The sequence below is a fragment of the Cicer arietinum genome, chromosome 6 (genome assembly GCF_000331145.2).
Source record: "Cicer arietinum cultivar CDC Frontier isolate Library 1 chromosome 6, Cicar.CDCFrontier_v2.0, whole genome shotgun sequence".
In the NCBI taxonomy this organism is placed as follows: Eukaryota; Viridiplantae; Streptophyta; class Magnoliopsida; order Fabales; family Fabaceae; genus Cicer; species Cicer arietinum.
The window spans coordinates 27,853,882-27,881,582 of NC_021165.2; the positions used below are offsets into that span (position 1 = coordinate 27,853,882).

The following is a 27,701-nucleotide window of genomic DNA, read 5'->3' on the forward strand; positions in this document are numbered from 1 at the left end:
AATAATAATAATTAATAATAATAATTATTATTATTATTATTTATGTAGTATTATTATTAATTATAAATTTATTATTTAATATAATTATTTATTAATTTAAATATTTATTAAAATATTAACAATTAATTAAACCCTTTGGGAGGTTGCATCCCTGGCCAGCGACCTCCTACTAGGGAAAATTTTTTTGCTCTTTGAGGTGTCGCTCCTCCAGGGAGAGTTTTCCTTGTTCCCCTAAAAAGTAGGGCATTTTGATAACAGTTTTTGAAAGTGGGACATTTTAGTTTACTTTTTTGAAAAGTAGGATATATAGGTAAAAAACTCAATTACTTGTAGAAAATGTATGATTGTTTCCATAGCTACAATTCACCCCTTAACACATGTTTTGGAGGGAATTTTGACTTGAGGATTTGGGTTTAGTAAAGTAATATTTAAAAATACAACATCAAAATGATCCAATTCAAAATAACAAAAGTGAAGTAAACTAATGCCTAAATCAACACAAAAGAGCTTAAAAAATTATTTAAGAAGTAACTAAATAAAATGGAAAGCAAACACATCTTGCAATGAGATGTCAATCATTCATGTAGGTTCCTCCTCTCCTAATATTCTCCTAATTATGCAATCTTCAAATAAATAAACATTGTTAAAAAAAAGCCACACAAAATAAAAATGAAGAGATGGAAGAAGCAGAAAACAACTTACATGATTTGCAAAGGAAGTGAATATAGTTACATATAGATGATGCTATGAACTTGATTCTCCAATAGCAAAGAAAAAAATGAAAAAAAAAAGTGTAAAATACAAAGAAATAAGATTAGGAAGAGAAAAAGGGATTTTAGGAGATGGAGAGAGATAGGCAACAAACCCACCTTTGATATTAATAACTTCATTTTCACACAACTTCACCATTGCATTCCTACTATATACCATCCTTCAATGTTTCATAGATCTCGTCCATATGCTATAAAATATGAAATGAAAAGATAAGAAAATGTGAAGAAAAAAAAAAGACGATGGTTTCAATAGTAAAAATATTTAGAGGAATGAGACAATAAATTATAAGAAATAGTTTGGGTGGGAGATCACCAATGACTTAACTATTAATTTCTATAATTGATGCAAAAAGTAGTTTTTCAATGCACATGGTGCACAGATCAGCCCTGTGATTCAATCACATCATAAATAGACTTGTGTGTGTCATAGAGTCTTGTGTTGTATTGTATTAGCTGGTTTTTCATTTGTTGTCCTTATTGTGAATATAAATTGATTGATGCAAAAAATAGTTTTCGAAACACGTATAACATAGAATCTTGTGCTGCATAAATTGGTTTGTAGTGGTTTTCCTTATTATATGTGTATATGACATGCATTTGTATTTATGTATCATGTCAATAAAGTCATTATTGAAAAATCGAAGAGGATGGTAGTAAATAGTATGTGCATAATTACAATTCAACACATGGTACATATTTTGGAGGGGGTTTGGACTTGAAAACTTATGGAGTGAGTTAATGTTATGATGACATAATAGGATTTATAAATAAGGGATTTTTTAATGACATTATGATTATATGGTTTGATAGATTGTTAATTAATATTGCATTAATGTGAAATTGAAAAAAAAATTATTTACATAAGTTTGCATTTGAATAGATATTGCTATATAATGTGCTCAAAATGATAAGATCGACACAAATGATTTTATTGTTTTTAAATTGTATTTTTTCATTTATTACACATAGAAGTCATTTAATTAATGTCTCATGAGAGGTCATTTAATCATTTGTTATGCTATTTAATTGTTGATATTGTTGACATATTAAACAATTAGTTTTCTTTATAAATCATAGTTCTCATTTGAGTTTCTATTTATATTTTTTAAGTCATATACACACATTTAAATATAATCTCATGTGTGTTTGATTTTCTATTGAAATACCATAAGACAACCTCCACACACACATATTTTACCAAGATACCGTAATTGTCAAAAATAGCATGAAAAACTCAAAATTAAAACTCAAGTCTTTGAAGGTTCAATAAACGATTGTTAAAGAGCTAGATGTTTATGTACTACATATAATCCAATTGTCTTGTGTAATCCAATTGCTCAAACATTCAAAATACTTGCTTAAGGCTACTATGGATTCTAAACTATAACACCTCAAATTTCATAGGTTATTATTTGGTAAATGAGGTAGATTGTTATATTAATGAACATGTATGTTATTCTCTTGTATATTTATAAATATATATATGAAGTTATGTTCAGTAAAAAAAATATATTAAGATATGTTAATTGATAATAAAATATATTATGAAGGGTTCTAATTGTCACATATAATATTGTTATGATTTAATATTTTTAAAAGGAAAAATATAACCTAAGCACAAGGTGCAAAGATTAGATAATAAATTATGAGTGTATTAAAATAGGCACAAAAACTCTCCACAAACGTATAGTCCTTATAGAGTATCAAATCCGCAACACAAACTGAAGCATACAAAATCAAATAATTAAGGAATTATTTCAATAATATAAAATGATTTATCAAAAAACTTTTATTTTTGTGTTCAAGATAATCTTATTTCAAACTCTTTTTATTGTTACATATTTTCTTCAGAGGCATAGATGTCAAATATAATTTTCTCAATGGCGAGATTGATGAGGAAGTTTATATAATTTTTCCTCAAGTTGTTTTTCATAATTCAAGGGAATTGAGCAAGCTGAAAAATGCTTTATATGATCCTAGACAAATTCATTGAGTTTGGTATGAGAGATACTCTAGGATGATCACATCACTTGAGTTTTGTTTTAGTGATCACGAGCCTTGTTTCTCAAGTCCCTTTTTCATTGCTGTCTTATATTTTATTTATAATTTAATGATATGATTATTAATAAGTTGAAATTTCAATTAGTATAACAATGAGTTGATTGAGAAGTAATATAAAAATCATTGTGTATTCTAATATTTTTACTTTAAAAATGATTATAAAAATATTATCTTCAAATGAATATAATCAAAATAAAATAAAATGTTTTTAATAAATAACCTAACTGGATGACATTTAGGGAGTCAATCTCTATAATAATCTATCAAAAGCCCCTTTTTAAGTAAGATCTATGAGACGATTCCTTATTTGATGAAATCCAAATAATTACGAACCAAAAATTATAGGATTATTATAAATAAAAAAATTAAAACTAACTTAATTTGAAAATAAGCAAACATAAAAATATATGTAAACATAAGTTAAGCAAACATATTGATGTTCTGTGAGCCTCAGAAGGGCAACCCATAGTTGTTAGATAAGACTATTCATGTAAAGAATTTGCCTTGGTCTCAACTCTTAGTATGATGTTTGAGACACCTTTGTAATTTGGCTTGAAGTACACGAACCCACAAATCATCTATATTTATATATAAATTTCATCAAAATTTCAACATGAATCCAAAGTTCACATGTTTAACACTTCACATTCTCAATTTTTTTTTTGGTTTTCTTGGTCACCCCAAACAAACCATATGCCCTTCTTATCAATGTCATTGCAGATATATAGTGATGGGTAGATAAATAATTTGTATTTGTATTAAATAGTTTAGAAAAGAGGATAACACAGACTTAGCAAGAGTAACTTTTTTTAACAATATTTTAAGTTATCTATCGGCATATTGTAGTAACTATTAAAGTTGACTAAATTAAGAGTTTTTGTATCTTTATCTATTCAATTTTTACCTCAATAAAAAAATTGTTTTCATAAATCAATTTGATTTTAATTAAAATCATAAAAAAATATTATTTAAAATTTTGATGGTGTTAAATCTAAAATATGGTCAAACTCATTCATAGATGACTGGTGATTTAATTAGATAATACCAAAACATGTTAATTTTTAAATGTATCATAGAAGTCCTCGTGTAATAATGATAAAAAAATAAATAGGTTTATGCTAATAATTTTTTTTTAAATAATTACATTTTAATAGAAATCACTAAACACTATAAATTAAGTTGCTCATACTTAATGAATGTTAGTATTTCTTTAATGAGAAAACAAATAGATTTGTTATTTTCAAAGTCATGTGATAAGGTAAGGAGAGGTTTAAATTCATGTGATAAAAGTAAAATAAGTTTTGAATGAATATTATAGATCATGCACCAACTATCGTGATAAAATAAATATAAAAAGAAGGAAGTTATTGTCCTGTAAATATATGTTTAATTTATTAAATAAATTAATGAAATATCGTGTGAACATATTGTTACCTTAATAGTTTGAGAAAATTTAGCTGCATCTAATGAAATAAAATAATTAGTATTATGAAATAGAATAATTAGTTACATCTAATTTAATTACAATGTAGTTACATTTGATTACAATTTTATCACTTTGTATTGTATTATTTTTATAAAATAACAATTTTCAATTTGATCACATTTTTTTTAAATTTTTTTAGTTTAAATTTGTTTTCAAATCAAATTTAACTTTATTTATGAATTTGATTTTTTAGATATGATTTTATTTAAATATTTAATATTTCAGCTACTAATTAGTACTTGCAAATTTATTATTGTGTAAGTGTTTATAAAAAGTGAAATGAGATTTTATGCAAGTGTTTACGAGTAAAATAAAATACTTAGTCACATGTTTACAAGCAAAATAAAATATTTAGTTATATGTTGAATTATTTTATAGAATAACAATTTTCAATTTTATCAAATATTTTTATTTTGTAGTTCGTTTAAATTTTAAATTTAACTTCTTCCGTGAATTGATTTTTTTAGATATGATTTTAGTTAAAAATTTAATATTTCAAATACTTTTCTTATTGCTTGTAGAAAATTGTGAGAACAAGTTGCTCAAATATAAATATCACTTATTTAACGAAAATAGTAATAAACACAGTAGTTTTGTTGTTATGTTACAAATATTAATCATGTGATAAAATAAAATATTAAAATATCGATATACTTAATGTAAAATATCACAAAATTAACATTATAAAAAAAAATTGGAGGGCTATTGAGAATGTTGGGTATGAGAAGTATCCTTCGATTTTGAATATTGGCTTGTGATGAGTAGTATCTTTGATTACCATTGTAAAAGTTGCAAATTTTAATTGTATCTCTCTTTGACTTTTCTTACATCTTGTCATAATTACCTCCTGGAAGCATATAAGCCTTTATCGTTTTTTTCTTAAAATTTACATTTCCTTTGATGGTTTCATTGGTTTCATTATTTGTCTCAAGGAAATTCTGCTCTAACACAAATGCTCGTGAAGCTTTATGTGGAGTGTCTGGAGCTGACCAATGAAAATGAATACATTCAGTTTCATCATTTTAACCCTCCTTATTGATTCCATTCTATATTTGTTTGTTCAACAGAATATATTTGTTTGTTGTTGGTGATAATTTTGTAGTTAAAAAAAAAAAAAAGGAAGAAATGAAAACAATAGATAAAAAGTGGTTTCCAAAATTGAAGATGAATCTCTTTAATTGAAAAATATATAGATGAACCTGCGCGCTTAACACCATATACTATCTTAAAATCTTAAGGCAATGAGTGGAACTCACATGGTTACCTAGAGGTTTTTGAATAGCGGCACTATACCAGATATAGCACGGAGAAATTTGAAAAAAATACGATTGTTCTACAGTTTGCTTTTTAATTTAAAGTATTGTCAAATAGTGGCTATAGTATTATTGCATAGTATAATTTGCTATGACTTACCTCTACGAAATATTTGTTTTGTTATGAAATTTATCTTTTCTCTCCACTAGTATCATAATGATTTGCATAGGTTGTAGTCCACCTTAAGTATGATATCCATCTTGACAAAATTTTGTGAAATCGCTTATTCGGTGAGAATGAGCTCTTATGCAAGTTGATAGAAACTAATTTTGAATAAATAACAAAAATAGTGTTAATTGATAAAAAGCTCTTTACAATGATGGCTTGATCTATCTCATTCTAAGTTATTTTCCAAAACAAAAAATAAGTCTCTTAATATCTCATTTTCTATTATTAATAATGTTGTCAAATAGCTGTTCAATATACTAAAGTTTAATTTTTAGCTATCACTTCCTTTTTATTGATGTAGATGGGCTATGACTTAGTATTATCCATGTTCTTTAATCCCAATAATTTTGTATAATTATTTTGGCTTTTACTTTCTAGTTTCCATTTTCACTAGTACTATTGCTCATTTGAATACATATGTTGTTCCTCTATATAAGAAGTATAGTTTTCAATAACTGAAACATTTTCCTTTAAGTGTATGTTATGGATCCTTTTATGAGTAGATTAAATTTAGATTGTTGAACTATTTTTTATGATGGATGAATATATAACAACTAAGACATTCTATATGCAAGTACGTGGGAACGAGTGCTTATAAATATATTCACAATTTTCATCAAAATTTCAATTTATGAGTTTGTTTTAAGTTATTTTATTTTCCCTTTTATTTTTAACATTGCATAATATTTTGTTTAGATTGTGTTTGAAGTGTTGAAGCATCTTTATAAATTCTATAATGTCATATTAAATGTTTCCTCAAATGGTTCCCCAAAATTGTAGATCAACAAGGCATGGCAGTTGCTTTCATTGTTGAGAGCAAGTCATCAAGTACATTGATATTCTTTTTACCTCTTGATATATATATTTGTTGAAGTTGTCGTACACTTCATATTAGTTATATTTTATTCTCAGTGAGAGAAATCGTTATAACTATATTTAATGTAATTTATATCAAATTTCTCTCTAATTATATTACATGACTTTTACAAAAAAGAATATTAATTAAAGATATATTTAAAAGCTTCTTTTTTACTAACTCGCTCTTTTCTATCATCTTTTATGGAGTCTCTATCTTTATTAACTTTAAAGAACTTTCAAAAGTAATTTAAGTATTTTCAAAATATGATTTTACTGTACATTATATTTTCAAATTTGAACAATTTTTGCTATGAATTAGCTAGAGATTAGCTATGATTTTTTAAAGTTAAGTGTAAATTAGCTGGGAAAATGTTTACACATAATTTGCCTTTTATCTATTGTATGACAAATTTGGAAGCTATGTTGTAGTAGCAAATGTGTAACTATCTTTCTTTTGGCCAGAGATTACCTACAAATTAGCTAATCTATAACAACAACATCATCAACTAGTTCACAAACCTTTTTAATTCATATTTGATATTTACACAAATATGAAAATGGCATGATTATAATTATCTATCACTTTCATGAGGAGTTCAAGATATGATAAAGATGTTTAAATCATCAAAATAGAGATAGAAGTCAGAACAGTGTTGGTGTTGTGAAATTGAGACCTAACAGCAATTGTTGTGCAATATCTGGAGTCGTAGACATCCAATCAACTTGAGACAAAAACTATTTGCAAAAAATACATTTGACTATATTTTTTTATGAAGCCACTTACTTAGTCACAAAATGTTGTTTTGATGAAGTTAATTACTTTGGAATTGACAAATTTATATTTTGGAGTATTCTGGGCCCAAGTCACTTATTTTTTTTATCCAATTAAGTATTGTAGTATCTTTTTTGAAAAGTCCATTTGAATTAGCGTTTTTGTGATAAAAGAAATATATAATCGAATCAGAGGTAGGGACGACAACACAACATGCACTCGTGGGTATCCACCGGAACGGTCATAGAAGGAAAAATCCGTTTTGATTAAGTGTGAGTGCATGATTTCCTAAAATTAAAACTCGGGGACAATTTAAGGGGTGTAGATATTCACCTCGCCCCTATACTTACTCCACTAGTAATTTTAAATTTTACATACATGTACATATTCAATATATATATATTTTTTAAATATTATAAATTATAATCTTCACTCTATAAAAAATATGATTTTAATATTTTTTTTTAATTTTATTATTGTATAATAATAAAAAATTATCATATTAATTATAAAAATATGATATTCTTAAATTTATTATTTTTAAAAACAACATATAGTAAAACTGATGTAGATTTTCGGCTACTCTAAATTTTAAATAAAATCATCTTAAAATTATTTTTATTTTAAAATCCAACATTATACAATTCTTTAAAATAAATCAACAAAAATTTAAACATAAAATCATTTTTCGATAAAGTAAGTCAACATTAGCACTTTCACAACTTGTTTTCTAAAAATATTAACTTTAAAACTATTCAAGAATCACTCATGCTAATAATATGATTTTTCTTTACTATTTCAATATCGCGACAAACGTTTTAAATCGATTTTAATAGTAAGATCTAAACTGTAATCGTTCCAATACAACTCTCAACACTTTTAAGTGGTTTAAAATCAAAACTCACATTTTAAAATCATGTTTTCTTCAAAGCTAACACCTCTTATTTGTTTTATCACCAAAAGAATATTTTTAACTATTGAAACATGAAAATCAACAAAAGATATAAATGAATTTTAAAGTTACATGTCAACCTTGAAAGGATATTCAAAATCACCTTTCAATCTATAAATACTTCTTACAAACACATTCATTCTAACATAAAAGATATACTTGAGTCAATTTTATTATGTAAATTGCTTATTTGTTATTCTGTCCAAAACGTTCTTCTTCAAACCCAAATCGTTCTTCTTTGAGACATAAAGGAAACTTGGACTTGAAGGCTGAATATGCCCGTTGGGACAAAGTTGATTTAGAATCATGCACATATGTCATGTCAATAGTATTTTTTGGAGTTCATGTCAATGCTTTATACTTGTTTCTGGTCAATCAATTTGGAGATCAAAACTACATAACATTCATGTTTGTTTACACAAGTGGACCTTCAAATCTATTGCTCATTAAATGCTGAAAAGTCCATGTGCAAAAATGCCAACTGATTTATTGTGTGTTTCCCTTTCAAAAAGATTATATTTTGCCAATTGTTCTTTAATAGAACAACCATAACATTATGATGAATGTTTGTTCATCATTCTTCTAACAAACCACTTAATAATTGACTTAATCTTGAAATGATTTCTTCTTGTCATTTTGCTGAACTACTATAAATATTTAATGATTGCAATTAATTTGTTCATCGTGAGAAAATTATTTCATAACAATTGAGAATGTTGTCTTTTATATGAGAGGATAAATCTTTTGTTTAAACAATACTTCCTATAGTTTCTCTTGATGTTGTTCATGTTGTGTCTTATCAATCAAGTATCACTGAGATACTTTATTATAAGTTTGAATATATTGAAACTTTCTTCATGCGTATGTTATCTTGGAGATTCAACGATCATTCTCTTAAATGATTCATATAATATATGACATATTTCTTTTGAGATTCTTTCATAAAGATTTCTTTTACATATTTATTTATCTTCATATATGTTTGAATCTATAATATATATCTATTGGACATATTTCCCAAGGTTTCAAATTATTATTTTGACCATTCTCCTTATTATTTGCTTCCAATTGTTCTTAATACTTGTTGAATTTGATTATTAAGACAACCTTTGACTTATTTGATTCTCATTTGTTCATAAACTTGTTTAGTAAAATGTCTTCTAATATCCTCATCAAACTTATGATATTATTGTTGTAATCTTCTGATACTATGTACTTGTTGATGTGAATGATTTCTGATTTGTTCACTTATGTGATTTATATTCCTTAACTAAAAATTCAAGTGCAATAATCAAAATATCATTCATAAAACTTAAATATTTATTTTATAGAGTCTATTGTCATCAAAACCTATATCAATTTTTTTTTTACCTCAACATAGTGTAGTATCTAGTTAGACGCTACACACTACAATCACTATTTATACACACACACACACACACACACATATATATATATATATATATATATATATATATATATATATATATATATATTACTACAACAATTATATTTTAAAAAATTTATATTTTAAATAAAATTATTTTTAGTTTTTTTATCTTATTTCGTTATAACACTTAAGTTCTTTATTTTTATTTTTTTAAATTAGACTTTTATGTTTTAAAACTACAAAATGGTCTTTTATTTTATTTTTTATTTTAAAATATTGTTGTATCAAGCCATGTTGGATGACTTGTTGGGACATCAGATAATTTTTTAATAAATATTTTTAAAAAATATTTTAAAAATAAAAATTCACATATTTATCATCTTCACCATGTGCATCATCACTTTCATCATCTTTCTGATGACCTTCATCAGCTTCTTTCTCTCAAAGTATTTATTATAATGTAATACATATATATGAGTTTGTTTTTTAGAAATTAAAAAAATAATTTTAACTTTTTATTTTTTAAAATAATTTTTATGATAAACTCAAAAACAGTAAAAGCTATTTCAAACTCAAATAAATAATTTTAGATATTTATTGTTAGATATTTTAATATAATAAAAATATTCTCTATAATTGAGGTGTTAATTGCGGTAAAAATTTAGTCTTTTAACTTCAAAATACAGACTTTAAATCCTTTAAGAATAATTGTAAATTAACCACTAATATTATTTTGATTAATAAAATTTTTTCTTCTCTAATTTTAGTTTTCAAAAACAAAAATATTTCTCAGTTTAATCATTTAATGAAATACATTATTTTGAAAAACTAGTAGCAAAAATATAAAATAATCAACATGATTTTTTATAAGAAGTTATTTAAACTAGTTTCTTATTTAAATTTTATTTTTTAAAAAAGTTATAAAAAAACATTAAAAAAGCTAACAACATCGAACCATTTTTTTTGGGTAATCCAACACCAAACCATCTTAATTTTAATAAAAAAAAAAAACAAACATTTTTAATCATAAAAAATAACAACAAACCTCACTTCTCTCTTTCTCTATCTAACCCCAACAAACCCCACTTCTTTTATTCAAAAAAAAAAAAACCTCACTTCTTCTCTCTCTAGGGTTTCGAAACAAACTCTACAACAATCGTACCCTTCACTCCTTCCCCTTCGTGATCGACGGTATCTCGATTCTCCTCTTTTCGTCGTCGATTCCCTCAAGGTTCGTCAAATCGCGTCTTTTCTCTTATTCAATTCGTAGTTTTCTTTTGATTCTGCTTACGTGAATCTAGCTGAAGAAGCCAAGTTTGAATTTCATTCTTTCGTTGTTCACGTGTAGTAAAATGAGTGAAGAAAAAATAGCTTGAATTCTAATTATTAATTTTATTTATGATTTATGATTGATTTATCATTTCTTCGTCGTTGATGAAATGAAAGCATTTGGTAATTTTACCGAGTTGGTTTAATTTTGTTGGATGATTTGTGTGTTAGGGTTTGATTGAATGAACTTGTTGTTTGAATGGTGCAGGGAAAAGGATTGTTAATGTAATCACTGATAAATAAACTTGTTAGTTATTGGTGATTTTTTATTGTGGCGTGTGAATGTTGTTCAATGCTTGATGATAGTGGCTATGGACTTGAATGCATCTCCAATACCTGAGGAAGACGAAGATGCTTTTGAGGAGAAGATACATGCTCAAGAGTATATTGCTCCTGAAGAACGGATAGAAAGTGGAGCTGATATAGCACGCCGGGTACACTTTTTCTCTCCTTTTATTTTTCAACCTTTTGGTTCGATGGGAATGACAGTGATGGTAGTTTCTCTTTTTATAGTTGCGACATCTGAGCTTCGGACTTATTTTAATCTGACATGGCACATTATCCAATTATAGTTTTTTTAGAGTTGTAAGTGTAACAAGGAAAGGAGTTGAATCTACATATCCTGACATTAGGGGATTATGTAAAAGTCATTTTAGTCCATGCAGCCATGCAGCCATGTAGTTGGACCTGTGCTAGAATCCATTTTGATGCTTTTTTGAGACAACAAGTTTGTGTTGTCGTTGAGCATCTATCTAATTGTAACTTGTCAATTTAATTTAATGAGTAGATGGTTGAAGTTATTTTGAATTTCTCATATCTCTGGAAGTTGCCATAAAAGAAATAATATGATTTTTGGATTGAAGGTGAATTCTATTCAAATTTTACTGCTGACTGTTAACTGATGAGTCAAACAATTTTTATATTTGAATGTTGAGAATCATCGCGCTCTCTCTCTACACATCCCTCTTTTTTTCTTCACATAGTGACCGCTATTAGCCAATTACTTGTTTGAATTAGCACTTTTTATGTTCAGTATAGGGTATAATCAAAATGCTGTAGAGAGTGCTGATTTTTTATAGGCTTGGATAGAAAATATTTAATAAAAAACAGTATAAAAACAGGAAAAAAAACTACAATCCCAACAATGTCCTTTTAAATAAATTATTATTTTTGGCTATAAAATAGATGTCGCTCATGTTGTACTAATTCTTTGGGTTTCATAAGTAATTATAGTTTCAAACTTTATATTACCCTTACCTGTCTTTCCATTAACATAAGTCCTGGGTGTTGCTTATTTTTCAGGAGCGTGAAGAAAGAAAGAGACGTTTGAAAAGAGAACGTTCAGATGAAAGACCTGTGCATCGATCACAGTCACCTCAATATGATCAACCATTTCATAAAAAAAACGTTAAATCATATGATACAAGTAGGCTTCCTCCGGGTAAGGGTTTCATATGATATATTTCTTCATACAATTCTATCTTTATTTTGACCTACATTCATAATGTATTTATTATTTTATTAATATATATATTGATGAAAACTGATGATGTCCGAGAAATTATGAGAAAGTGAGAGAACATTTTTATAGGGAAATTTAAGCTATTTGAGTTCTTTCATTAGAATTAGTCAATTAGAATAGTTACTGAAAACTTGAACTTGACAAGGAAGCACATCCGACACGTCTTTATTTGGGCATCGACAGCTAACTGAAACTAACCTTATAACTGCCCTGTTATTCTCCCTTAAACCTAAGAAACATGGAGATAAGAGAAGCGTTAATGGTTATGTGATCAGAAGCATTAGATTCCAAAACCCGGGATCCAACCAGTAAAGAAGAGAGATGCAGTTTGTAGAATCACTAGAATGACCTACATACAGTGGCATGTGATGATGCTTGGTGAGATACCTTGGACTATAGATACTCTATGTACCCATTATGAGACACAATGTTGTGGTTGATTGATAGCTTCAAGATTATATTTTGCTTCATTATTCTACAACTGAGATTGACTCATGTTAATAGGATTCTAAGTTAAATTGTGCAAAAAGTGGCATGTGTCCGGAGTACGACCATTGAAATTAGACCATTGAGGATGACTACCATTTCATCATCCTCAGTCGCCACATGTCACAACTACAGCCACAACCTCCTTAGTCAAATTGGAGAAAAAGCTCAATTCAAAAGAGGGACCTCATAACAACTGTTAGTGAGATCATTTACTTTAGGAACATCATGGTTTTTGTGAAGATCATGAGGCACAAAAATCATATACAGATTGTCTAGTTTATCAAGGTTTTTTTAAGACTATCAGTCTGAAGGATGGATTTGATCTTTTAGTGGGTTTTGCTCTATTCAAGTATGTGGGCAGATCATGATATGTCATTTGAAGTGGCAAGACTGTGGGATGGAGTCACCGTGCACATCATTAGATTACAGTTGTGGATCTTTCTTTGAATATCATAGGATGTTTTAAACAAGCAAAAGTGGACAACATCTTGGGATCAATGGATTTCCAAAGCAATGAGAAAAATTGGTAGTCTACACTATACCATTGCTTCTTTGTCCTTGGTAGGGATGTCCTCAAATTTCTTCATTAAGTGATTAAAGAGTCATTGGCCCAGGGATCATGTAGCAACATCAAAATGCCATGCTAAAACAAATATTTCTTTTCAATTTGTTAGAAGTTATGTTTGGAGTACCAGAAAAAGGCAATTAAATCACCCATTTTTTGGAATTTTTATTGGCTGTGCCTGTGGATGATACAGTAGAATTGGAAACTGTAGGAAGATATGTAGCAAGAGAGTGAAATAGGTCTATAAAGGCTGTAGTCACTTATACAAAGCCATCAAGGGTTGGCGAAATTGTACTAGAAAGCTAGCCACAGAAAATTGGGCGTATGATGGGGCACATAGTTCACATGCAATAGAAACTTTGAACATGTCTCCCTCTCTCAATCCTGTTCACCACTCTTAGACCAAGCATATAGAATAGAATTTATCTTTGTTCATGAGGTCATTTACAAAAGTTTATTATGTGTCACATGCCAGCTCAAACCTAGCTAGCTGGTTCTCTGAAGGCTTGTTCAGCTCAGTGGTTCTGTGAATTGTATGACAAAGTCAGGGTCTTGGAATAGTTTTCTTTGCTTCAACAATCTCAATAGAGTATTGATGCTTTTTCTGTGTCTTTAAAGTCTGTCGTGCACTGACTCAGCTGATGCTGAGTCAGCTAGCTATTAGTCAGTTGGTAGCCATTGTTAACAGATGGGTTTTATTTGTGAAAATCCAGATTGATAACTGTTATAATCATAAAAAAAATATTGATAACTGTTATAATTTACTTCAGTCATGTTTGAGATTATTGGAATACATTTTATCTTACAAATTACGATTGTTGTACATGTGAGTAAAAAAACTTATGTATCATTTTGTTCTTCACATTCAGGATGGTTAGATTGCCCTGCGTCTGGCCAGGAGATTTGTTACATGATACCTTCTAAAGTTCCTCTTGGTGAATCATTCAATGACTGCATTTTTCCTGGTAAAAGATACTCATTTAAACAAGTGGTACATCAACAGAGAGTTTTAGGGAGAAAAGTAAGTAGAGCTTATCCTAAAAATGCAATACTTTAGTTACATGTTTGTCTATCTGTTTCTTTTACTTATCATTGATTTTTCTTGGATTTTAATTTTTAGAGCAGCGGTTATCGTAATGAAATGAATTTCTAGATTCGAAAAAAGTAAAGATATAACAAGGATCGCTATATTTAGTTTACCCAATGGCAATCTTTTCTACTATTCATAATCTTTGCTATTATCGTACAAAAAATTTATATGCACAAATTTATTGATTTTAGATTTTTATTATCTTGATTTGCAGCTTGGTCTGGTGATTGATTTGACAAATACCACTAGATACTATCCAGTAACAGATTTGAAAAAAGAGGGTATCAAGCATGTTAAGGTTTGTAGTAGCCATATTGTATTCACCAACTCAAGATTTTCTAACTTTCTTTAAAACTGGGACATCTCTTTCTTGTTCTTACATTTGAAGATCATTGTTTTGGTGGTAGATTCAATGCAGGGGGCGCGATTCTGTACCTGAGAATTCAGCTGTTAATCAGTTTGTCTATGAGGTTTGTTTGTTTCTTGATAAAATTTTTCTTGCATAGTTATTTAGAAGAATTTAGCTTGTATTTCCGTTTCTTAGCTTGACAAGGAAGATTTAGTTTCTTTAAAGTGGGTTTTTACTTTTAGAGAGTAAATTAGGATATCTTAACCATTAAAAAATCAACAGTTACAATTCTAAAGTAAATTTGTATGCATTTTGCATGCAATATGAACCATTATTTTATAGATTAGCTATTGTGAGTTGTGATTACTTATTTTATCCTCTAGTGAATTGCTCACTTTAGGTGAGCTTGATTCGAAGAGAAATCTTTTATCTACTTGAAGGGCCTTTATTTCCATAGCAATAATGATGGGTTTGGCCAGCCAAAAGTCCACCATACAAATACGTCTATAATAAGCAACAACAACAACAGCCAAGCCTTATCCCACTAAGTAGCTTATCCCACTAAGTAGGGGTCGACCACTTGGATCAAACGACACCATAATGTTCTATTATGTATCATATCTCTTTTCAGCTCATTAATCTCTCTCAATTTAAACACATTTAAAAAACCTGTTGGTTATAATTTTGTTTTTTTGCAAAAGTCCTGTTGGTTATAATTACTGAAAAACTAACAACATATATCAAAAACAATAATTTAGAAACATAATGTAGGAATAGAATTTACAAAAAGTATCAGTCCTAAGGGATAAACCTCATAACTAAAGCTCATTGAGAGCAAATGAAAAAGTGAGATGTTTTGCTCCCTCCTTTTAGTTTTAATTATAAAATGTGTGTAAACAATGTTTTGCTCCCCCATTTGTGTGAAGTCTATGTAAAAGAGTTTTTTTAAAGTTCTTCAAAAGTTAAAAACAAATTCATGAATGCTTTGGCTTGCGGTGGGAAAAAAGTTACATTTTCTGTCATCTTGTTTAGAAACAGAGTTTTGTTTGCCTTTTTCTTTTGATGCAAGAAATATATCATGAATTCAGAAAAGTTGATTACAATAGTTAGGTAGGCGTCTTCATCAAATAGATTAGGATTGGTTATGCTTGTGCTTCACCGACCCTCAATTAGACCATACCGATGTTTTTGGACCTAAACCTGACCATAGTCCCTAAACTCAAAGAAAATGATGGTGTGGGGTTAATTAAGTACGGATCTAAGTAGGTTGAGATCAAATTGATGCTAAGTATAAGCTAAATAAAACTATAAGATAAACGTGTATTAGTGTTAAAAATAAAATAGTTCATACAATTACAATTAGTAAGTATATCTTATACTTTAAATTTTCTTTTGGTATTATACACCATTATAGTTTGATGGAATTATTGGAAGCAACTATTCTCTCAGCATTATTGGAAGACATATATTTGTAGATAGCCCACGTGCTTTACGCCAAATAGAAGTCAAATGTCTAATTATCCCAAATAAGCTACTCAGACTCAGCCAAAGAACACCCTTTAAAGATGCAAAAATTACCACGATAGTTTTTAACGATGTTATTATTTACTTTTCCAGGTTATACAATTCTTGTCACGCCAAAAGCAGTCGAAGAAGTATATACTTGTTCATTGTACACATGGGCATAACCGTACGGGATACATGATCGTCCATTATCTAATGCGTTCTATGTCAATGTCGGTTACTCAGGTCAGTTTTGGAGTCACCTTATTACTGTAGTTTTTTCTTTATCACCCTGTTCTCCTGTTAAAGGTGTTGCTGAAGTCCAATAAACATACTTAATCTTTGCCGAATTTGTAGGCGATTAAAGCTTTTTCTGAAGCACGCCCTCCAGGAATCTATAAACCGGATTATATTGATGGATTGTATGCATTCTATCATGAAAAAAAGCCCGAGATGGTAGTTTGTCCTCCTACTCCGGAGTGGAAAAGATCTTCTGAACTTGATCTCAATGGTGAAGCAGTTCCAGATGATGATGATGGAATACCAGGTCCTGATTTGCAGGTAGGGATAATATACATCGTGCTTTATGATATTTTGGCCTTTTCTATTTTCTCACTGAATGAACGGCTTTTTGATCTTGTTGGATTTAGTGTAAATCATATTTTTTATGATTCTCCTGATAGGTACTAAGTTTAATCTTGAGAAAGCTGTTTAGTAATCTAAGAGCCTGTCTACTTTGAGAATCATTTTTGTTTTCATTTATTGTTTTCACTTTCATTTACAAAAAGTGGATTTAACTATTTCCCATGCAAATATCTTAAAGTAGGACACAAAAGGAAAACAAGATGGCATTTTGTCATTGGAAAAAATGCTTTCATTACCATGCTGTTTATTGAAGGCACTGGTATAAGGTTTAATAGACTAATCGTGAATATTTATATACTGTGGTTTAACCTGTAATAAATTAGTAATTAGTAATAACATTTAATATAATATATTAGAACTTTATATGTTACTGTCTTAAAATCAAAGGGACAGACACACTCCTTATCAATATAATATATTTTGGAAGGTTTGGTTTTTTCACAATTAGAATAGTATTTCCAGTAACCGTAGATTTCAAGAAGCTTCTGTATTTGATTGTGAAACCCAAATGAAGAGTTTCTATTAAAGGAAAAAAAGAATGAAGTGAACTTGGTTCTTGAAATCGGCCTGTGAGGCCAAAGGTATTCAAGTCTGAGAATAGGACTGTGCACGAGATTCAAGGCCTTCATATTGGACCTCAACATCTTATCCTTCTTGGAAAGTTGTAAATCAATCACCCTAATCTTCTGTTGTAGGCACTTAACTCTTTTAGTTGCTTTCCAAAAAAGTGTGTGGTTGATCAACACGTGCTTGTCCAATGCCTTGGAGGTGAAAGGGATCAATGAAGCACTGTTTTCGAAGGCTTGAAATAACCAACGTTATTAGTTGTTAATTTTGTCAGAGGGAAGAGTTGAACCCTTGACTTCCTTATCACTCCAACTCCACCAAACCACCTTATCACTCCCAGCTTGAAGCCCTTACTATCAATGGCACTTTACCAAAATCTTCATTTTTATGATATATTTTAATGTTCCAATGGATAATAAGGGTTCAAAACTAGCTACAGATTATGCCAATAATCAGGTAGAAAGAAACATTGACCCAATGTGAGCCATTCACATTAAAATGGAGTAAAATGTAGCACATATTGAGGTCTCAATAAAGGAAAGTTTTATTTTATAAAATAGAGGGTAGTGTGGTGACTATAATGTGGGTGGTAATTAATCCTTACGAAGTTTGATACATTTGATTCTTATTTGTCTATCTGTAACTTAATAGAAATTGCGGATTCAGCCATGTGATATGTTTTAAACTTGACATCTTTCCCATTCTCTCAGGAGAACCATGAGACAGGCACTCAGATGACAAATGATGATGTTTTAGGAGATGAGATACCCGCTGATCAGCAAAATGCATTTCGACAGTTCTGTTATCAAACACTTAGATTGGGTGCTGGGGTAAGGCTTTTTGTTTTCATTCATGGTTTTATTCTTAGATTTGAGAACACATTTTTAAAATTTTGAATTTTACGTTGTAATAATGTTTTGCATCTTTACCATGTTCATTTATATTACAACAAAGGAATTGATGGTGCATATTCTGCTAGTTTTTACACAATCATTTGATCCTATCCTTTTGTTTGTCACATTAGGCTATTATCCTTGTCATTTGATGTGCTTGGACTTGTCGTTTTATGCTTTCAATGCTGTGTATTCTATTAGTATCTTTGATTTGAGAGGTTTTGCTGTTCTTGTTACTTGGAGTTACCACTTACATGTACTCGTTTTCTGATTATTTGGTTTTTTCATTTTTGGTTGTGTTTATTTTGTGTGTTTCCCATTCTAGGTAAGCTTGGTTATGTGATATTTATATTATCATGGACTTTTTTAATGTTGACTTGTAGGTCTGTAAGTATGTGAGACACTTTTAAATGAATAATTTGTGGAAAAGTCGTGTATGAGTAGCTCTCATTAATTTCGTGATGTTTCTTCATTCGTACTGCAAATAATGCCTTAGATGCAGGGCTGGAATTTATATAGGTCATTATTTTTGAATGCTCATCAAATAAACCAGATGCAGTATATTCTTTTGGAATTCTGTGTTTTAAATTGCTTTTGTGGGTGAACTAAGCAACCAATAACAATGGTTCTTTCAGAATCTGTTTACAGATCATGCCTTTCTTTTCATTCTTTTGTTTTTATGTTTTACCTGCCTTATTCACCTCTCATGTTTGGCATAGCCAGTTCACTAACTGCTAATATGCAGGCCAGAGGACATACAGTGTTTCCAGGTTCACACCCAGTATCTCTCAACAGGTTCTATTTATCTGAGCCATTAAAATATGCTCAGAATGTTATAATGTTGTGTTTTTTTTTAATGATAAATGTTAGTATTATGTTGGGGGTGGCGATTGAACCCTCTCACTCCTTTACTCTCCCACCCCAACCACCAAGTCAACCTTATGACTCTATTGTGTTTGTTGTGTTATTATATACCTTGACTCAGACAAATGTGCATAGTAGTTTGTAAACTTTGTATTGGGCTGTCTATTGTGTTTTCTTTTTTGTTAATCCTTTTTTGCTTAATGGGTTAACTACAACAATTACTACTGTTTTTTCTGAACCTATAAACTTTCAGTTTTTCCGGAAGATAATTTCCACAAGTTATCGGACCTCAAATTATAACCCGACATGTATCTTTGTGTTCAAAGGTTTTATATCACTAACTAACCTCTAAACCCTTTATTGGTTGCATATAACAAATGTAAGGGAATGATTTTTTTAAATACAACTCTGGTAACAGAGATAACCGAGAATTCAAGGCAACATCTTAATGTAATTACGAACCATTTATCTAAGCCATATCCTCGGATGCTCAGATTTTAATTGTATCCTAGAATCAGTTGTCATTTTACAATAATCTCTTGCAAATCTTGTTTTCTAGGGGTGGGGTGGGGGTTGGACGTGAGAGAGGGTGCAGTGACTGAAAGTCCATCATTTGTATTCCCTTCAAATGAATCAAATTCAAAGTCTGAATTTGGACTAGCCACCAAAATTTTGTTATTTTTTATAATTATATTCAGCGAGTTTTTTTTCTTTCCATTATTGAAAACTAAAGTTTTTGTTCTTGTGTGTCCTTGCAATGCATCTTAATGAATAACAGTTATATTTTTCCCTATTAATTACCTAAAAAAGAAAGAATTAAATTTAAGTATTTATATATTTTTGTTGTTTTCTAAATTTACTTGTTTTATTGATTATTTGATTTCAAGACATTGCTCCTTATTAATTTGACATTTTTTTGGCGATTCTATATTAAACTTGGTTATGTTGGTATGCAGGGATAATTTGCAGTTATTACGACAACGTTATTATTATGCAACATGGAAGGCTGATGGTACACGATATATGATGCTAATAACATTGGATGGGTGTTACTTGGTTGATAGAAATTTTAACTTTCGAAGGGTCCAAATGAGGTTTCCTTTCAGGAGTACAAATGACGTATGTATGCTACTTTAAATTGGAAATTTCTTATCTGATAGTGGTTGTTACAGTTATAGCGTGTTTAACAATAGATTTTGCGACATATGTAAATACCATTATCACCTATAATTAGCATAGTAACTTTACATTATTTAGTGAACAGCTTGCGGTAGACACTATGCCTCTATATATTATACTATGTGTTATGAGTAATGCAGTTCCAACATACTGTTCAACATTGTTTCTGTGGCGACTCTTCATGTTGTGCTCCAATTCTGCATTTTTCTTTCTCACTATGCCCCTATTCTGGCGAGTTGTCATTACAGTATGCCGACCTTGAATTTTCAAGATCTGGTTAAATCACTAGAGTCACCCCTGGCGTTCCTATACTGGCCTGTGGCACCAGTGTCAAGTACTCATTGGTGCTTCTGTGCTGTGATTTGATTTCTATGGTGTTCTCTTTTTTTCATTTCAACCATGCATTTTCTAGTCCAATATCCTTTTTCCCTTGGTTATCAACAGTTAATCACTAGAAGTGGAAAAGTACAACCAGTTATAACCTGCAGCGCTACCAACATTTGGAAACTCTGCTCCTCCCACTCTCATGAACTTTGCTGCTGAAGCATGACTCTGTTCTCCATAATGTTCTCTAGCTTCTTTTGGACTGAGCATTTTTCCAGTCTACTCCTGTAGAAGTTACATGAGAATATAGATTTAAATAAAGCACGGGTAATAGTTTGTTGATGACAGTTGTAACCAACTCAAAGTTGGTGTAGGTTATTCCTCTATTAGTGTACATCAACAAACTACGCTCTCCTTAACAAACCGTTACACATGCTTTATTGAAATATATATTCTCATATAGAAGTCATCCTAGTGGGTACAAGCTTTGGCTGCAGTGGTAATGTTTATTGTTGTGGTATTCCCTTAGAAGTGGCTATATTTGTAACAAGCTTGATGTGATCTACATATTCCTACTCAAGTGATAGTGTTACATATAGCATGTGTAAATTTGATGATGTTCTGGTTATGAACTCATGGTGATTGATGTAAATTAGCTTGGGATAAGGATGTAAATCAGCTTCTTGATTGATTGTAATTGTACTATGATAAGAGATCAATGTGCAGCCTTGAGATAATTTATTTTCTAGCACTCTGTTCTGATGTAAATAATGCAGAGACTGAGAATTTGTTATATTTTGGCTATAAGGGTTTGGGCGAGAAGAGCCACCACTTCACATTACTTGATGGTGAGATGGTTATTGATACCCTGCCAGATTCACAGAAGCAGGAGAGAAGATACCTTATATATGACATGATGGCAATCAACCACGTTTCAATAATAGAGGTATGGTTTATACGTGACTGCCCAAAATTATGCTGGGTGATCTCGTTTCTATTCAAGAGTAGCTAAGATAACTCTAATCTTGTGTTTTGATTATTTTCAGTCTATAATTCATTAAGTTATGTAGGTTAGACACAAATTCTATCATTTGCCTCCCATTTATCTCTTGCATATCATGGTATCAGAGTCTGATGCAAGGCAATCCTATATTTTGTGTAGTACTGTATTTACATTTTCGTTCTTACCTTGATTGCATGTAGCTTGTTAGTTGTTCAAATTTCTTTTCAGTTTATCTGGTCTTTGTAAACTATATATAAGATCTAAGAACCGCGATTCGTATCACCCAAGCTTATTTAATAGCCTATGATTTTGTCAAATCTTGAATTTTGAGGTCTTTTTGTCTTTTGTATGTGTTAATAGGAAACTGTGTTTGAATGTCTTCCTAACAAAAAGAGAAAACCGTTTTCATATTCTGTTGACTAAGCAATAATGTTGGTTGTAAGGTATATTATGTCTTATTTGTAGGTCGTCTAGTTGCTTTTGCACCCATCATGCCGTCACTTATGAGCGACCATCATTTGAAACCTCAGTATAAGGTCAATCATAGGTTGATACGTGTTAAGAGTCCCACATGGATGATATATGATCTCAAAAAGTGCTTAATAGTGGGATGCATCCCTCACTCTATAAGCTGGTTTTGTAGGGTTTAGTTAGGTCTAACCCAAATTCTAAGATAGTATCAATGCATATCTGTTGGGTCACCCGCTCTCAGACCACTTTGGCAACGCTATAGAAGTCTAGTACTGAGAATGAGACAATGTGTTAAGAGTCCCATATTGGATGAGATATGGTCTAAAAAGTGTTTTTAAGTGGGAGGCATCCCTCACCTTTGTTAAGAGTCGGTTTTGTTGGGTTTAGTTAGACCCAATCCAAATTCTAATGTATTGGTTGCAATCTCTCCATCACATTTGTCCTTTCAAAAGTGAATTATCTAAGGATGCTGTGGCGAACATTTTAGTCGGGCTTTCTTTAAATATGTTTGTTGGAAAACCTTGATTTGGTGCATCAAAATTTGAAATGTTTTCCTTAGATGTTTTTATCTTCTCTATTTTATTTCCTTCCTTTCTTGGTTCTTTGCTCGTTATGTATGCTTATTGATTAATAGCCCAAATTTGGTGCAGCGACCCTTCTGTGAGAGGTGGAAGATGCTTGAGAAAGAAGTGATTGAACCTAGGAATAATGAACGGCAACATATATACCAGAGCAGAAATCCTTACTATAGATATGATCTTGAACCATTCAGGGCATGCATCTTGAGCCTTAAATTGATCATAGAATATTTTAAGCTTCATTTTTCTGTTGTTGCTAACTGTTGATATGTTTGATATGTTGTTTAGGTGAGGAGGAAAGATTTTTGGTTGCTTTCTACTGTCACAAAGCTTTTAAAGGAATTCATTAAAAGACTCTCACATGAGGCAGATGGTCTCATATTTCAGGTGGGCTGTGAGTGGTGATCAGTGATCACTTTCAGTGTAGTAGACACCAGAATGAGAATTCTTGTTCTGTGCCAAACTAGCCAGTCACTCAATTAATGTTGTTTAAGTCGTGGCTTGGTATTCCCTTTTTGGATCTTTGCTTTTGAATCTGTTGATTGCCTCCTTAAATGGGATCTGCGCAATACATACTACTATTGCAACATAATCAGTGTTAGAATAAATCTTTGTGGCTGATTCTTGATATGAGTATGGTTAAAGATTTGGAAGGAAAGGAACCAATGTACATTGACTACCTCTGCCTCATGGCCCATTCCTTTTACTTCCAAATCCTTGTTAACGTATAATGTTCTTCTTTTCCTTTTGTTTTGGATACAATGAACATTGTTACTGATAATATTACTTGCCAGGGTTGGGACGATCCTTATGTACCACGTACTCATGAAGGACTCTTAAAGTGGAAATACGCTTATTTAAATTCAGTTGACTTTCTCTTTGAGGTTATTATCACCTTCTTTTGTATGGTGTTGGGAATTTCTGATGTCTCTTGGTCAGTTGTATTTTGTTATTGATATAGCCATTTAATTTGAAGCTGCTTCTATTGACAGATTGAAGGTGATCGGGAGCTACTTTTCCTCTACGAGCGGGGAAAGAAGAAACTCTTGGATGGGAGTAGGGTTACTTTCAAAGGTCAGACAAAGTTCATTTTATTTCTCCTTGAATAAAAAGTATAATTCTCTAGGTGAATGTAATAAAAATTAAATTTCACATACCTGAGTTATTCATGAGCTATTAAAGTCAAGTCTATAAAGCTTGATTCAGTATAAATAACCATATTGAATCTCAAGGATGTGCAAGTTTGTCTAAACAACCAGTTTGATTAAACATTTGACTAGCTAAGAACAAATGATTTATGAATAGGTGCATTTGCATTCCAAATGGCATTATTTGTTTCTTGATGTGGCACATCTTCATGTCGATTTCTAGTGCCAACCAAAAAGTGATTTGGGAAGGATGCAATTGCCTGTCAATTTGTTTAATTTGATGCTTTAGTAATCTGGATGATGCTTCATTTTACTTATGTATCATGTTGTCCTTTGTTTTAATTTTTGATGATTTTAACATCATTTTTTATTGTCAAATTTGCAGTTTATAGTTAGTTTGTTTTATTTTAGTGGCACTTTTGCTTAAATTACTTTCTGAAAATGTTAAAATCTGCAGATGATGTAGATCCTTCACATTATTCTGGAAAGATCATCGAGTGTTCTTGGGATTTTGATAAGCTGGAATGGATATTCATGCGGATTAGGACAGATAAATCATCTCCAAATGAGTTTAATACCTACAGAAAGGTTCAATACTAACTCCCATTTTTTAATTTCCCTCATATCTAAATCTGTACTTGGCTTCAGCCATTTACTTAATCTTATTATAGGTGATGCGAAGCATAAAAGACAACATCACAGAGGAAGACCTGTTGAATGAAATAAATGAGATAATTTGCCTTCCCATGTACGCGGACAGGATAAAAACCGATAGCAAAGCAAATCAGCATACTAATGCCGCAAAGCAGCATACTAATGCCGCAAAGCGAAGGTGATTCATTGTAGTTAGATAGGGACTTATATTGCCTTTAATTATTTCACTGGTGGGCGAATGAAGTGTAGGACATCAGGTGAAAGAAGATCGTATGTATCCACTGGTGTTTCTGCATCTGGTATTTATTGGAAATTGTATTGGATTTGGCCATCATCCAAAGGTTGCTTATGTAGTTAGGTAGTCCTTGCAGCAGTGATGCTGAGTTGCATCGCTCTGTCGGTACTGCACAAATTTCATCCTAAATCCATTTCCTGTAGCAGTCCAGATCAATAGAGCTAGGTTTAGGATATCGCTGTATATTATCAATTTTCTTTTTATTTAGTGATTATAAGTTATTCATATGATACCTGATTCTTAGATTCAAGTTCTCCATCATTACATTGGTTAGAATTTTCCCTGTCTGTGAATATCAATTTAATTAGTTGTAGCAAGACTTCCATTCTCTTTGGGCGCAAAGTTTTCATTGGCATATCTCGGTGCAAAATATTTTGGTCCAAGAGCTTAACAAGCCACTGCTGCTTATTTTACTGTTGAATAGCTCTTGCAGAAAAACCCTTTAATGTTTTGATGTGTTTTTTGGGCTGAGACATGTATTTTCTATAGCCAGAATCAGAAGAAAATGATCACCTAAAAAACATGAAAGAACCAGCCATTTAAATTGTGCCTCATCGACGACATCAATACTACATATACAAAGATTGGATCAATGAAATGTCTTGAATGTGAAGTCACTACCCTTATGGTATTCATTCAATCGTCTAAAGAGTAATATTTTAACAAGAGTAAATGTTCAAAACTATACTTGACAAAAAATTAAGACATGTTCTCAGAATTGAAAACAACCAACAATTTGCTCCTCAAAACTTCAATTGTCAGTCAAATCATTCCTTGGGTACTAAAATATTTCTAAAAAAGATTATTTGAAGTGTATGATTTCTTATACGAGAAGTGGTAAGACCTATTTAACTTCGTGGCAACTTTAAAGTATAAAGAATATGCAAAACAAGATTTATTTTATGGGGAAGTTTCCCTGTACATATTGTGTTTATGTATTGTTCTCGGATCATAATGGTGGAGCCATTTAGTGGCTTGAGTGAAATTATTGGGGTCAAAGGTAGCAAAACGAAATGGTCGAGGCTCGACTACAAAAGTAACGAAGATCGATGTTCAGCTGTAAGTAATATAGCAGTGATGTTTAAGAGGTCTTGGAGTTGGGTTTGTAGATTGGTATGGAGGAGTTATATTGATCTGGGTATTTTCCTATGAACATTCCCTTTCTAACTCTTGCTATCGCTAGAAAATTGGAACGGGAACCAACGTCAATTTATCCCTTTCCATGTTTTTTTATAAAGAAAATAAAAAGAGGATATTTCATTACATATAGTTTGGAATCTTACTATGGTGATGGAGCTTATAGGCGGCCACCAAAGAATCAAGCTGCTTTGCATCATTTCCAAATTGTCAACAATCTGGTTTTGGTGTTTGCAAAACGTCCATTATCATAATGTCTCCTATTTTGATACATTTGATAATAATATTATTTTGTGCCATGTATTTAATACCATATTTGAATAATAAAATTACTAGAATAATTACATAGTACTTTTTTTTTAAAAAATTAATTTGTTATATTTTTAAATTTTATAAATTAACAAAAAATATTAAATAAATTAAATAAATAATAAAAATAATTTTATATTTAATGCTATTCGTCGACACGACTAAATAAATTAAAAATAAATCACAAGTAACTAAATAACTATATTTTAATTATTAAATAATCTAAATAAAGATATGATATATATTATATGTGAATAATAAAATTACTTTTGTAAATAAATTATATTTATTTTAAATTTTTAATTAATTTTCATATTTTTTTAATATTGATGACTAATTTTTTAAATTATATAAAAAGACAATATCACCTTTGTAAAAAATCATAAATATTTTTTAAATCAATTATTAATATTCCATTTTTATGTATAATATCAAATTACTAATTTTTTTATATTTATATTTTATTGGATTATATTTTAGGTTTTTTATATTTATTTGTTGTCTATTTAAATTTTATATTTTATAAAGGTAACTGAGTAAGTTACTGTTTTTAAATCTTGTGGGTTTCTATCTTAGTAATTTCAATTAGAAAACAAGATATGATAGAGTTCTGGATAAAATTATCATATTCTTTTTAGGACTTGTATATGGATTAGTACAACCCGACCAATTCAATTTGGATCAATTCAAAAAAATGATTTGGGTTGGGTAAATGAGTGTGAATGGATGATCCTAATTTCATAAAAATAGCAACTACTCAAAAAAATTAAGTATTGGATAAAATCGGACCCAACGCATTTTACATCCAGTTCGTAAAACTTATTTGATTAATTTAAGATGTTGCATTTTAGTTATTTTGATAATTGCAAGTATTTTAAGAAATTTTAGGAACCTTGTAACTTAAGTTATATTGATGTCTACTACGAAAGTAATTTATGATGAATTTTATGATTTTGATATTCTCCTTAATTGTATATTTATATATATTAGTTGCTAAAATTTAGTGAAAATAA

At 30.1% G+C, this 27,701-nt stretch overlaps 1 protein-coding gene and 1 long non-coding RNA gene across 3 annotated transcripts; one reads left to right on the plus strand and one right to left on the minus strand.

Moving 5' to 3' along the window:
* Nucleotides 1-337: 337 nt before the first annotated feature.
* LOC113784509 (uncharacterized) lies at nt 338-1,204 on the minus strand. Its single transcript, XR_012163389.1, has 3 exons — nt 870-1,204; nt 703-751; nt 338-623 (listed from the first exon to the last, which is right to left on the minus strand). It is a non-coding gene; the product is annotated as an uncharacterized lncRNA (long non-coding RNA).
* A 9,626-nt stretch (nt 1,205-10,830) lies between these two features.
* LOC101496087 (uncharacterized) lies at nt 10,831-25,570 on the plus strand. Of its 2 annotated transcripts, none has more exons than XM_004514887.4 (18): nt 10,831-11,005; nt 11,410-11,537; nt 12,406-12,544; nt 14,549-14,700; nt 14,984-15,067; nt 15,177-15,239; nt 16,736-16,867; nt 16,979-17,182; nt 18,544-18,663; nt 19,472-19,521; nt 20,547-20,709; nt 21,902-22,039; nt 23,218-23,340; nt 23,434-23,532; nt 23,940-24,029; nt 24,138-24,219; nt 24,751-24,881; nt 24,965-25,570. In XM_004514887.4, the coding sequence occupies exons 2-18, from the start codon at nt 11,415-11,417 to the stop codon at nt 25,127-25,129; spliced, it is 2,058 nt and encodes a 685-aa protein (XP_004514944.1). In that variant the 5' UTR covers nt 10,831-11,005; nt 11,410-11,414; the 3' UTR covers nt 25,130-25,570. The 2 variants fall into 2 exon arrangements, with proteins under 2 accessions (XP_004514944.1, XP_004514943.1); XM_004514886.4 differs by having other exon boundaries at nt 10,832-11,005; nt 11,312-11,537.
* Nucleotides 25,571-27,701: the final 2,131 nt, after the last annotated feature.